At 42.4% G+C, this 13,365-nt stretch overlaps 1 protein-coding gene across 1 annotated transcript in view; it reads left to right on the top strand.

The window, feature by feature from the left end:
- The window catches only part of SLC19A2 (solute carrier family 19 member 2), a 33,583-nt gene extending 25,323 nt beyond the window's left edge, over positions 1-8,260 (top strand). Inside the window, exons 5-7 of the mRNA XM_030202232.1 lie at positions 2,381-2,573; positions 5,066-5,207; positions 7,655-8,260. Of these exons, the coding sequence (XP_030058092.1) occupies positions 2,381-2,573; positions 5,066-5,207; positions 7,655-7,780 (461 nt within the window). The 3' untranslated portion in view covers positions 7,781-8,260. The remainder of the gene's footprint in view (positions 1-2,380; positions 2,574-5,065; positions 5,208-7,654) is intronic.
- The last annotated feature ends 5,105 nt before the right edge of the window (positions 8,261-13,365 follow it).

The raw sequence follows: 13,365 nt of genomic DNA, 5'->3' as shown, positions 1-13,365 counted from the left end.
ACAAGGTGGCCGTTGAGGAATAAAGGTAGCTCCTTCTAAGTTGCAAGCTTGTTCCACTTGAGCTCAGGTGCCGACCTGGGCAGAGAGGCCCGGGCAGTTTCTCTGGAGGATATCAGGTAGCAATATGGTCATCACTGTTCTCTTTTGGGAAGCATTACAGGATTGACATGCAAGCCAAAGCCTGTTTGGACTTTGGTAGATCTGTCATTTGGGGGGGCCTTGTCTTTCCCCACCCAGTGAGTCTGCTTGGGTACGTCCTGCTTGTTTGGCCCAGACAACTAGGAAGGTGAAACATCATACCTGTTAATATCCTTTTCTTTAGTCAAGGCTGCATTATTCTGAGACTAGTCCTCGGAACATTTGGGCTTGGGGCTCTTGGGCTGCTCTGCCTTTTGTCTCATAAAGTGGATTAAAACAAACAAAAAAAGAGAACCTAAACAGTTAAAGTAATGAAAAATAAGTGCCATGGATATAGTGTTGAGGCTCGTATTCCAAAAAAAGCTGCAATGGCTGATGGAGCATGGGTGTGCTCTACAAGAGGGACCTTCTGCTGCGTTGGCAGATGCATCCTGGAGTTTTCCACTGAATACCAGAAGGTTATATCGGTGAGTTCACTAGAAAGATCAGTTTTCTCTACCTCCATCTACTGGTAGGAGGGAATGACGCTTGTTTCTTCAGGATGGTACAGCCTGACTAAAGGAAAGGAAATTAACAGGTATGACATAATTTCACCTTTGTACTTTTCCTGCAGCAGCTTGTCCAGTTTTCTCTCTTTTGAATCCTGCTATGTCACTTGCCTTGACTACATCCTCCAGCAGTGGGTTTCACATCTCAAATTCTGTGCTGCATAAAGGAGCAAAGAAAACTTTCTACGATTTGTCTTCAATCTGCTTGTCATTAGTTTGAGTACATCAAAACGCTTCACAGATTAAAAACTAATAATAATAAATTGTGCTGCTGTTCTTTAAAATAGCGGGAAACCCCCCCCCCCCCCCCAGAAGAAACCAGTCTTTGCAGAAAGCAAGTCAAACGACAAAAAACAGCGAAGATGACTGAAGGTGTAGGTGAAAAAAAGATGACCTCCAATAATCAATTATAAAAATTTTTATTGATAATAAAAATTTTAAAAAGTAGGTGATTGGGACTCGACACAGCTGTGTTTCGGCCTGACAAGCCTGCATCAGGGAGTCTTTTCACCATACAGACAATCTTGTTTTCATTCACAAATGATTATAACGAAAAACTTGAGCCAAAGCTTCTGCTCGGTTTGTTCTTCAAGATTCACTTGAAAAATGTTTCTCGTTCAAGTTGCTACTGAAAGCTATATTGTTAAATTAAGCTCCGGACAGAGTCTCGTGTTCAAGTAGCTTTCAGTAGCAACTTGAATGAGAAACATTTTTCAAGTGAATCTTGAAGAACAAACCGAGCAGAAGCTTCGGCTCAAGTTTTTCGTTATAATCATTTGTGAATGAAAACAAGATTGTCTGTATGGTGAAAAGACTCCCTGATGCAGGCCTGTCAGGCCGAAACACAGCTGTGTCGAGTCCCAATTACTTATTTTAAAATTTTTTTTTATTATCAATAACATTTTTTATAGTTGATTAGGTGGTCGCCTTTTATTTTTCACCTTCACCGTCATCTTCACTGTTTTTTGTTCATTAAAATAGAACAGCCTAATGCAGTACAGAGAAGCTGAACTGGGACACGGGCTTATTTAATCATTCACCAGTGAGTTCTAAACAATGCCTGTGGCTGATAGATGCAAAATTTTGTGCGGCAAACAATTCCAATAGCCACATATATTATCTGTGTTATAACCTGCTGGTGAATGATTAAAGGAACGCTTGTGTCGCAGTACCACACAAGGATGTTCTCTCCTATTGGAAAAAAACAGCACAACTAAATGACAAGTTTATTTTTAACCTATTAAAAATGTCTTAATGTGTAATAACTCTTGCAGTAATTAAAAACAAACGGAGGAAAAAAAAAACTACTTATGTTATTGAAATTAGTGGAGTGGAGCAGCGGACTTTGATCCTGGCAGCTTGGGTTTGATTCCCACTGCAGCTCCTTGTGACCTTGGGCAAGTCACTTAACCCTCCATTGCCCCAGGTACAAAAAAAACCAAACCCTAGATTGTGAGCCTTCTAGGGACAGAGAAAGTACCTGCATATAATGTGTACAGCCCTGCATTTATCTAGTCGTGTAGTACTAAAGCATGGAGTTGGTATGCACTTGCATTTTTAGGTTATATGTTCCCATTGTATTCATGCGTGTGCTAACTTGCAGTCAGCATCAGATTTTTTTGTTGTTGTTGTTGTAGCAGCGACTGCTATCAGCTGAATTATTAATTCTGTGTTTGTATTACTGTCCTTTGTAGGAGCTGTTGCAGTATTTGCAGTGGGCTACGTAAAACTGTCCTGGTCTACCTGGGGTGAACTGGCTCTGTCAATGTTCGCAATTCTTATTGCTGCGGCTGTGTATGTTATGGACACAGTGAGAAACATATGGGTGTGCTACGCATCTTACGTGCTCTTCAGGAGCGTCTACATGCTGCTCATTACCATTGCAACGTATGTATTCCTGTCCTTTCCCAGTTATCTCTCTCTCTCTCTCTCTCTCTCATATTTCAGCTGTGTCTAGCATTTTATGTTGCTTTCAGAAATTTCACTTGCTCAGAATTCTGAGGACCATTAGCAGCATTATCAATGTTGTAAACTCATTGGAACTCGTCGGCGCTTCAGCCTTCCCCTTCTGTCTCTCGGCTCTGGTCTGGTCCCGCCCTTGTGGAAACAGGAAATGAGGGCGGGACCAGACCAGATCCGAGACACAGAAGGGAAGGCTGAAGCGCCGACGAGCCTGCAGTGCACGCTTTTCACTGACACAAGGTAAGGCTTTTAAAATTCAGATGGAGGGGGGCCTTGGAACTCGGAGGGAGGGGAGGGCGGGCGGGCCCCTGGAACTGGGAGGGCGGGAGGGGCTGGAACGCAGGGGGAGGGGTAGAGGGGAGCGGGGAATGCACCATCTGTAAAAAAAAAAAAATTTCAGCACCCCCAATCATTTTGAAAAGTTGGCTCCTATGCTAATACCTATAATGTGATGGCATTGGGACATTTAAAGCGTAAATAGTTCTTGTAAAGTTGATGCTCACTGATTTATAAACATGTCTGGCTCCATTTACTTTTGTTGTATAACTTCATTTTATTCTTTGTTCCTCCTGATTTTTCTTCTCCCTACTTTTTTTGCTTATTTTTAATTTGTTATTAGCAAATATGTAGCACATTTTTTCCTTTGTATTTGATTTCCTAAGATCTTTGTTTTGATTCAAGTGGAAAATTGCTTGGATTGTATTTTTGAAATTTCAATAAATATAAAGTCTTAAAAAAATACTGAGCAGATTTGAACAGCATGGCAAGGGTAGTTTCAGGTAAGTATTATGAAAGTCTTATTATTGCAAGATGTCTTAGCACTGGAGTTTCTCTTTTGGATTGTAAATACACTAAGGGGCCCTTTTACTAAGCCACATAGGCGCCTACACGCACCCAACACGTGTCCATTCTGAGTTACCGCCCGGCTGTAATTTCATTTTTGACGTGTGCTGGCGGTAATCGTCATTCTATGCGCGTAGACCATTACCGCCCGGTTGACGGCTGGCTGTAAGGTCTCAGACCCAAAATGGTCACGCAGGAATTTTCATTTTGCCGCACATCCACTTTCGGCAAAAATTTAAAAAAGGTATTTTTAATCTATTTGCTGGGGTGATACTTTTGCTTATTGCCAGCTGAAGCACTATGTTCGTTCTTTAGACAAGGAGGCACTCAATTTTAAACTAGGCAAGAAGATTCAGACATTTATTTGAGGCTCCTTCTGTTTCTAGTCTTCAGAAGAGAATATGGTCTATGGCACCTGGGAAAGACCTGGCCCAACTTAGGCGAAGATGGGAAGTAAATGTAGGATGTGATCTTGCTTTTTGGGACATTGCAGCTCACCTTAAAGGTATTCCCCAATTAATCAGCGGGGCGGGATACAGAGAAATGAGCCTATCGAGTTATAAATAGGGCATACTTTACACAGGTTCAGCTATTTCGAGCGGGGGGAATTGATACACCTACCTGCCTGAAATGTAAAGCTTCTGATAATTCTTTTTATCACGGGTTATGGGGTTGTATAGTTATAAGATATTTTTGGAGGTGGGTGGTGGCTTTTCTCTCCCTTTTTATGCTGAGTCGCGTCCAGGGAATACCCATGCAGGTGGTACTGGACTGTCCTGGTTCATTCAGGGGGCTTAAAGCGGAAGAAATAATACTGTGTCGCAAGCTCTATTTGATAGCACGGAAGTGCATCTTGCAAATGTGGACCTCACCGGATACCCCTGAATTCTAGCACTGGTGCAACCAAGTACATCAAGTATTAACATGGGAAGTGCAGGAGGCCAGAGGCACCTACAAATGTAAAGCTCGATTTCTTAAGATTTGGAGTCCCTATTTGGCCAAGCTCACACAGCGCGACAGAAGCCTAATCTTTAACAAAATATGACTGCAGCTGCTATGATTACTTTGGAGCCCATAGGGCGTAACAAAAGCGAGGTGGGGAGGGGGGGACACTTAGGATAAAATTTGAGGATGGTTATGGATTTTTGATTGTTATAAAACTTGGAATGTTTGAACTACATGTAACTATTGATGTATGTGATAGTGATATATTTGTCCTTAATAAAAATATTGAATCATAAAAAGGTATTTTTTACAGGTGCGCTGAAAAATGATTTTGCTTGCGCCCAAAACACACGTCTACACTACTGCAGGCCATTTTTCAGTGTGCCCTTGTAAAAGGGCCCCTCAAGCCTGTATATTTATACAGTAAGAAAAGCCTAAAACCGCTGCTAACCTTCAGCTGTCCGATGAACCTTTCACAGCAGCTCGCAGGTACTGCATTGACATTAGCTGAACTGATAGTTTGCCACAGAATGCTGCTGGTTTTTCATTTCTCAATCCTGTCCTCTGATCAGGAAGCAAATAGTTATGATTTATATCATGGGTTTCTTTTCTCTCTTCTTGTTCCCAAGATTCCAGATTGCTGCAAATCTGAGCATGGAGCGCTACGCCCTTGTCTTTGGCGTCAACACTTTCATTGCGCTTTTGTTGCAAACCTTGATCACTTTGATCGTTGTTGATTCAAGTGGCCTCGGGTTAGATATATTTACACAGGTAAGAACAAGGGATGTGTTGAATCACATTTTAGATCTGGTGTACTTGATGTGGAATACTTAGGGTGGGGAGTCTGATGCATGCTTGAAAGGAAGGGCAAGCTTGTTTTGCTGTATTTACAGCTCATTATTATTTGGTAAATTAGAATTTTTTTCAAAACAATCAAAACATTAGGGCACTTTGAATTTGGCATTTATGAAAGAAGCCTTTGAGCTGCCTGTTCTATATGCCAGAGCATCTAACCAAATACAAGAGTACCTTTTTTTACAGCCTCTAACCCATAGGGGTTAACTCTTCTTAAGAGCCGTCTAGGCCAAAACATCAAACTTTGGTAGACTACATTCCCCTCTTCGTCCTCTTCCCTGCTTCTGCAGTCTTTTCTTACGTGATCCAGTCTTGAAGCATCACAGATTTCTCCAAATAGCCCTGACCTGGCCAGTGGTTTCACCTGGACACAGTTGAGTTCAGTGAATTCTAAACAAGAATTTGGTATACATTTTTCAAATGCAAACATGGAGATAATTTTTAAGAACTTAACGAAATACAAAACTCTGCTTATGCATTGCTTTCTGCAAAAGACACTGATGCATGCACACACTCCTGTGTCGAGTCTAAATTTGAACATGCTCACACTCGAACTGAGAAATGCCTGCCATTCAGTTTCAACATTCACCCTGAAAGCATTTAGGGCCAAGCTGATCTTTCTTATGCCCTTCCCCACCGGGGAACTACCGGTTCTTTTATCCTTGTCCCCAGAGAGGTCAAGAGAAATAAGACACTCACACTCTCTAAATATATACAGATCAAAGGCCTTTGGGAGAGAAAATCGAGGGTCTCACATAATAGCATTTGCGGCCACTCAGAACTGTCTCAATTTCCTCAGGTCCTCTGCTCTTTAGTGCAGCTGGTTGTGGACCTGGGGAGCTGGGTTCGATTCCTGCTACTGCCTGATGGTCAGCGGTGGGTTGAGATCCTGGGAAACCAGGTTCAATTCCCTCTGCAGGTCACTTAGCCCTGTATTTCCCCAGGTACAGTATATACTGCTTAGATTGCGAGTCCATTAGCGACAGTACCAGTACCTGAAAAAGAAAATTGTAAACTGCCTAGGTCTAGGTGGTATAGAAATACTGAAAAGAAAGAAAGTAAGTATTTGGAAAACTTCCCTTCCAAATTGGATATTTGGTGACAAAATATTTGAGAGATTGAATGACTTGGTTCTTTTCTTCCCAATGGGCTGTGAGCGGTGCTGGCAACTTTTTTTTTACATCAGGCCTTCTATAATGCAGGTTTTTATCCTTCTGGTCGTTTTGCTAATTTATTTTACAATTAAGAACTGGCACAAAATGGCATGAACAGCCCCCCCCCCCTCCTGTTTTGCAGTCAATATAGCCGTGCAACTTGTGATCTATGGGCTAGATTCTGTACATGGTGCCAAATAAATTGGCACTGAAAAAAACCTATTCTATAAACCACGATTAAAATTAGGAATGGATTATAGAACAGCGCTTACGTCTGGGAATCATACCCAACTTAAGGCATGGCCATTTACACCAACTGAATATATAGATATAGAAATGTAGCAGTTGAGGGAGATTTACGTGCATTTACGTACTGTTATTGTACGTGTATTGAAGCCCCTTGGTGGTAGTGGTGGGAACAAATTTGGGCAGTGACTTTTAAAAATATTCTGTGCTTTTTAAAATCAAGTAAGGTCTGTGCTGTAGCAGTAAAGAGGAGGAAGGGGATGACAAACTGCAAAGCCCATCTCGGCTGGCCACCTAGTCTAGGTTTCTGAAATGTAAAAATATATTTTAAGTGAAAAGAGAGAGGGGGGGAAAAAAAAGCAAGTGACAGACAAGTCGATGTTTTGAGGCACATAAGAACGACCCCACGCAACCCTCTTCACCTACCAACACAGCATGACTATGATCGAACAGGACATCACGCAATCTTCATCCATTCCGCCCCTCCACTTATACCTCATACGATCACTATACAACTTTGTATTTGTTATCCACCGACTGAGCAAACGCCTTTGACGGTACTATGTAAGCCACATTGAGCCTGCAAATAGGTGGGAAAATGTGGGGTACAAATGCAACAAATCTATATATATAAAACTCACCCTCAACGTTCTATTGTCGGATGACGTCACTGAAGCCAAGGTTCGTAAATTCGAAGCTCTGAAGCCGAGAAAATCACAGCCTTGGGGCCCCGCCCTCACGTCAAACGTTGACATTGAGGGCGGAGGTGGAGCAATTCACCCACATCGACGACGGGTGTGGGGGGGGAGGGCACAGGAAAGCCTTGCTAGCGCCCGTTTCATTGGCTCCAGAAACAGGCCTTTTTTTTACTAGTAAATAAATAAGAGGTTCTTTTTATGCACTGTTCATCTTTAGCATAACCACATTTCTATCTTTTTTTTTTTTTTTTTCCTTCATCGGCAGTTCAAGATTTACGCCGGTTACTTTGCAGTCATAGCACTGATTTTCCTGCTGAGTGGAATATGTAGCAGTATAAGAAAGTACCAACGGCATGAAGAAATCCAAGCAAGATCCTCTTCAGACTCCTGACATTGTGCATTCAACCGGGAACTGTGTGTGGATTTCTAGCGGCCTTTCTTTACAGAAAAGCATGTAGTGTTTCTCAATGAAATATAGTCCTTTCATGGACTACATTATGGCTGCCACAGCTCTGGTTTTCCAGAGGACAGCAGTGGTTATATTTGCTGTGTTAATACTTGACTAGCTAATTTTTTGATTCACTAAAGGATCAACAAAAATCAGTTTGTTTGTTTCTTCTACCATTTAAAAAAAAAAAAAAATCTCCAACGCCCAAGAACAAGGTTATCTGAAGTAATTTCTGTACATTCCTTTCCTCCTGTCTGCTTCTTCATTTCTCCTGAAGAGTGTCCTTGTCTGTAGAAGCTATTGTTCTTGTATTCATGTCCTTTTCAAGCCTCTGTGATGCCCAGAGCCTTCAAAGGGCCTTATTTTATAAAGGTAAATGTACACTCCTAAAAATTTATGCTCCTAAATTATGAACATACTCTATGCTCCAAAATAGATTATGCTCTTAGGAGTGTAAATTATGCTTATAAATTAGCATAAATTTTAGGAGTGCAAATTTAGGATCATAACTTTTATAGAATAGGGCCCTGACTGTAATGGTAAATTTAAACGAATTTCTCAAGAAAATAATCAACCCTCAAGAACACTATTTGTAAGTTATTCTTAGTGTGGCTACCCCCCACCCCCAACACATGATGTCAACGCCCCCTTTCTGTGCCTTATTCTAGCAGAAATGTGCACGATAATAATCTGTGACACTAACTCATGTGTTCATTAAATAGTCCTAATCCCCCATGGCAGCCCTGCCCCTTCTTCCTCTCTAGATATCTGTTTGCAAAGAAAGCTCCCATTGCAGTTGCTGCAGTGCTGACTCTTGGCTCTATAGTCAGGACTGACTGCAGCATTTTACTATCAGGGAAATCTTTGTTCTGCCTCTGCTGATCCTGGATCTGTTAAATCGGGGGGGGGGGGGGGGGGGGGGGGGGGGGGGGGTTAGGGGATGAGTGGAAGTGATAGGAGGCGAAGGAACGTGCAAGAAACTTGTGCCCGAAGCTTCTCTTGCTGGAATTCTTGACGGTTGCTGATTTTTGTTGGTCCACAAATGACAGTATACATGCTAAACAGCAATTAATTTTAGAAATGCCTTTGTTACTGGAAGTGCTCTTGTGGTACAGTATATATTTCAGGTGAGCTACCTCCTCCTAGTTGAGAAATGTTACCAATAGTAATGTAAAGATATTTATGTCTGAATGTATTTATACATATGAGCACAGTGTCCAAATTCATTTGTCAAATTGTAATGTTAGTATTTATTTTAAAGATAACAAAAAAATTAAATAGGGCTGGACAATTGGCCTTCCCGGTAAGATCCAGACCAAGGTTCACGGGCGTAAAAATCAATGTATTTAGTAAAGCACCAACTGTAAAAGACTCGAGACAGAGTTGTTTTTCGGCATGAAAACTCCTGCCTCAGAAGTCATGCAATCTTATTGATTTGCTCGTAAGGAACAACTGAACGTCACGGGGGGGAAAAAAAAATCCCGGTCAGAAGCTGGTGCCGTTATTAAAATACACATCGAAAGGTCTCAGCAATTCATTTAACCACTGTGGGTCCCTTTTACAAAGGTGCACTGGAAAATGGCGTGTGGTACTGTAGATGAGTGTTTTGGGCGCATGCAGAATCATTTTTCAGTGCACCTGTAAAAAATGCCTTTTTAAAATTTTTGCCAAAAACGGACGTGCGACCTTACCTCCAGCCATTGACCTAGCGGTAATGTATCATGCGGTAATTTTTATTTTTGGATGCACGTATTGGACGAGTGCCAAGTGGCATTTGGTGCGCGTCCAAAAATAAAAATTATTTTTCAGCCCTGTGCCAAAAATGAAATTACCGCAGTAGCCGGGTGGTTAACTCCATTTTGGTGCACGTTGGGCACACGTAGAGCGTTACGCGGCTTAGTAAAAGGGCTCCTGTGTGTTTTGGTATGACATTCAGTTGTTGTAACAATTGATGTTCCAGGCTCTTTTTAATATCTACTGATAGATAAGATTGCACGACTCCAAACACAGGCCCATGCCGAGTCCTTTTTAAAAGCTGGTTCTCTAATAAATGCATTGACTGATACACTTGTGACCAGTGGCGTAGCAAGGGCGGTGGGGGCGGTCCGGTTAGGGTGCACGCTGCTGGAGGGTGCAGAGAGCAGCCGTGCGTCTGTCGGTTCTGCTGGTTCCCTGCTCCCTCTGCCCCAGAACAGGTTACTTCCTGTTCCGGGGCAGAGGGAGCAGGGAGCCATTGGAGCCGACAGGCGCGCGGCTGCTCTCTGCACCCGGGGAGGGGGGTGTCATTGCGCCAGGGGGGGCTTGATGCACCGGGGAGGGGGGTGTTATGTTACTGTGCCGGGGGGGGGGGGGGGTGTCGTGCTGCACCCCGGGGGGGGGGGGGGGGCGGTGCGCAGCAGCGATCTGCCCCGGGTGGCAGCCGACCTAGGATCGCCACTGCCTGTGACCTTGGTTTGGATCTTACTGGAGGGCCAATGCCCAACCCTCCTTTTTTGTTGTCTTTGGTTTCGTGCATAGGGTTGATCCTTTTCTTTTTTTTGTTTTTGTTTTTTTGGAGTATTTATTTTAGCCATCAGGTGGGCCAGGTTAATGCAGGGGTCACTAAAATTGCCATAAGATTTTTGTGATACCTGATACCAATATGTATGAGAAATAGGATAAATATGATTGGTCCCGTTAATGACTTTAGTGATGGGAAGTGTTATAACGGAACAGTTTCATGCAGTGAACGAATGCAATGTTTCACAAGATAACTTGACTTTTAATGTAACGGTTTCATGTTGAAATTGTGTTTAGTATACACGAGGTATGTTACACACTACTGTTCTAAACATTAACAGACGTGGTAGGTTTTTATGCAGCATTTTTCACATGCAGAGCATGTTTTTTATGTGTGTCCACCTTTTATGTGGACTACGAGTAGGCATTTCTGGGAGTGGAGCTGGGACGGAATTGTTACTATACATGTATTCTATTTAAAATTTTGAATGCAATGCACAAAATCAAACTTTTCGGAGCAGGTAACATAGTAACATAGTAGATGATGGCAGAAAAAGACCTGCATGGTCCATCCAGTCTGCCCAACAAGATAAACTCATATGTGTATACCTTACCTTGATTTGTACCTGCCTTTTTCAGGGCACAGACCGTGCAAGTCTGCCCAGCAGTATTTCCCGCCTCCCAACCACCAGTCCCGCCTCCCATCTCCGGCTCTGGCACAGACCGTATAAGTCTGCCCTCCACTATCCACACCTCCCAACCACCAACCCCTCTTCCCCCCACCTGCTCCGCCATCCAATTTTGGCTAAGCTCCTGAGGATCCATTTCTTCTGAACATGATTCCTTTATGCATATCCCACGCATGTTTGAATTCCGTTACCGTTTTCATCTCCACCACCTCCCGCGGGAGGGCATTCCAAGCATCCACCACCCTCTCCGTGAAAAAATACTTCCTGACATCTTTTTTGAGTGTGCTCCCCTTCAATCTCGTTTCATGTCCTCTCGTTCTACCGCCTACCCATCTCTGGAAAAGATTTGTTTGCGGATTAATACCTTTCAAGTATTTTGTGTGCTGCCTGGGCGGATTTTGGGTGAGACACTTTTTCCCCAACTTTCCCAGAGCTGTTCTGTTATAAAATTTACTCCCTGAAAGAAAAATAGAGACAAAGCGAATAATTGCAAAACCAAATAGATTGGTCTACAGGTTTCTCTGTTTGTACACATTTAATATACTCGTCAATTTCTTCTGCCATTGCAGAGCAATATTCTGGGTAATCAAAACCATGTATCACAAAAAAATTGGACGTTAAAATAATTTTTTTGTGGAATGATATATGACCTTTATATCCAGTAGGATTTCAGAATAATGATTCTGTAGGTAATATCACAGCTGAAAATTTATTTCCATTGTTAATCGTTGTGTAGAAACTGCTTGCTTTTTATGACATTAGTCGACTGTTCTATTGTGTTGTCACGTTACACCACTGAGTCATGTTTTTGTTTTGTTCTTGTTTTTATTGTTAAATAAAATTCTTTACTGTAAAATAAAAACTTTTGACAAAATATTTATGTATTTTATTTATTTTTTTACTATAATATTTGCAAATTCTGTTTCAAGTGTTGGATGTGATTTAACTTTTATTTAAACAACATTTTTAGCCCACCAATACAATGTCTTTGCTAGATAACATAAAAAAAAATATTCAGTGTATAAGCTTTTTTTTTTTTTTTTTTTTAATACTGCTGCAAGACATTTTAGATTGGCCTAGTGGTTAGGATGGTGGACTTTGGTCCTGGGGAACTGAGGAACTGAGTTTGATTCCCACCTCAGGCACAGGCAGCTCCTTGTGACTCTGGGCAAGTCACTTAACCCTCCATTTCCCCAGGTACAAATAAGTACCTGTATACAATATGTAAGCCGCATTGAGCCTGCCATGAGTGGGAAAGGGCGGGGTACAAATGTAACAAAAAAAAACAAACAAACATTGTATTAGAATAATCCTACAAACAGAGGCTTTTCACCACTCAACCACCGATATTCAGGGGCACTAAAGCAGGGACTGCTGCTGAATATCACCTCTGAGCACCCGAAACAAAAAGGTGAACTGATCAGGGGCAGGCCAGTAGGTGGCGGTAGGGAGAGGAGGGGCTTATGCAGACACTGGCACTATTCAGCTGATGCCCGCTTTATTCATCTGCCTATGCCCTAGACTTCTTGCCAGTGTTGGTGCTGCTTTGCCCTCTTTTACTCCCTTGGCCCTCTTGTGTTGCTTGCATGTGGGATCGCTTTTAGGAAAAGGAAGAGTTAGGGGTTACAGAGGATGGGCAGACTGGATGGGTCATATGGCTTTTATCTGCTGTCATGTTTTAATGTTGCCTCTAGTCTTCCTGCCACTGTTTGTGCCCTTTGCCCCTCTTCTGGTGCTGTGGGCTGTAGGTGACAAACTTGATGGCTTCTACTGCTGTTGCCCTGTTCCATTTATAACCGCTTGCCCTATAGACTTGAATGGATGCAAATGCAGTCCAGGGATGCCTTGCTTACCTTTTTTTTTTTTTTTTGCATGCACATGCTTAGTTGAGAGGAAAATTAAGGTACATACTGCCATTGTTGATGTGTCTTCCTGGGCGCCTTGGCCCAGGTCTTCAGAATTAAAGATGGGTAACAAACCCATATTTTGGAGTTCTCTAAAACGTACAGAAGGTGGAACCTGCTCTTGTTAAGGCACTTCCTAGGTGTTTTGTCTGTGATTCTATGCAGAGAAGGCTCAATTATGTAGGGACCAGAAACGCAAGGTGCCAACTGGAGTTTCTTCCACACCTTATTAAAATGCTACAGACCTGGTAAGCAAATATGGGGCAGATCTGACTTTTGAAAGGGTTCTCATCTTTTGTTTCCTTCACAATAATAATCTGCCTTTGACCTGTGCTTATAGTGTGGTCAGAGGATGGGAGAAATGGGATGTTGTTCTCAGCTTTTGTAGCTGTAATACAAATCACTTTTATGATCGCCAGGGTCGCTTTACTCATAC

The sequence above is a fragment of the Microcaecilia unicolor genome, chromosome 4 (assembly GCF_901765095.1).
Source record: "Microcaecilia unicolor chromosome 4, aMicUni1.1, whole genome shotgun sequence".
Lineage (NCBI taxonomy): Eukaryota > Metazoa > Chordata > Amphibia > Gymnophiona > Siphonopidae > Microcaecilia > Microcaecilia unicolor.
This window is presented reverse-complemented; position numbering and strand designations above follow the sequence as displayed.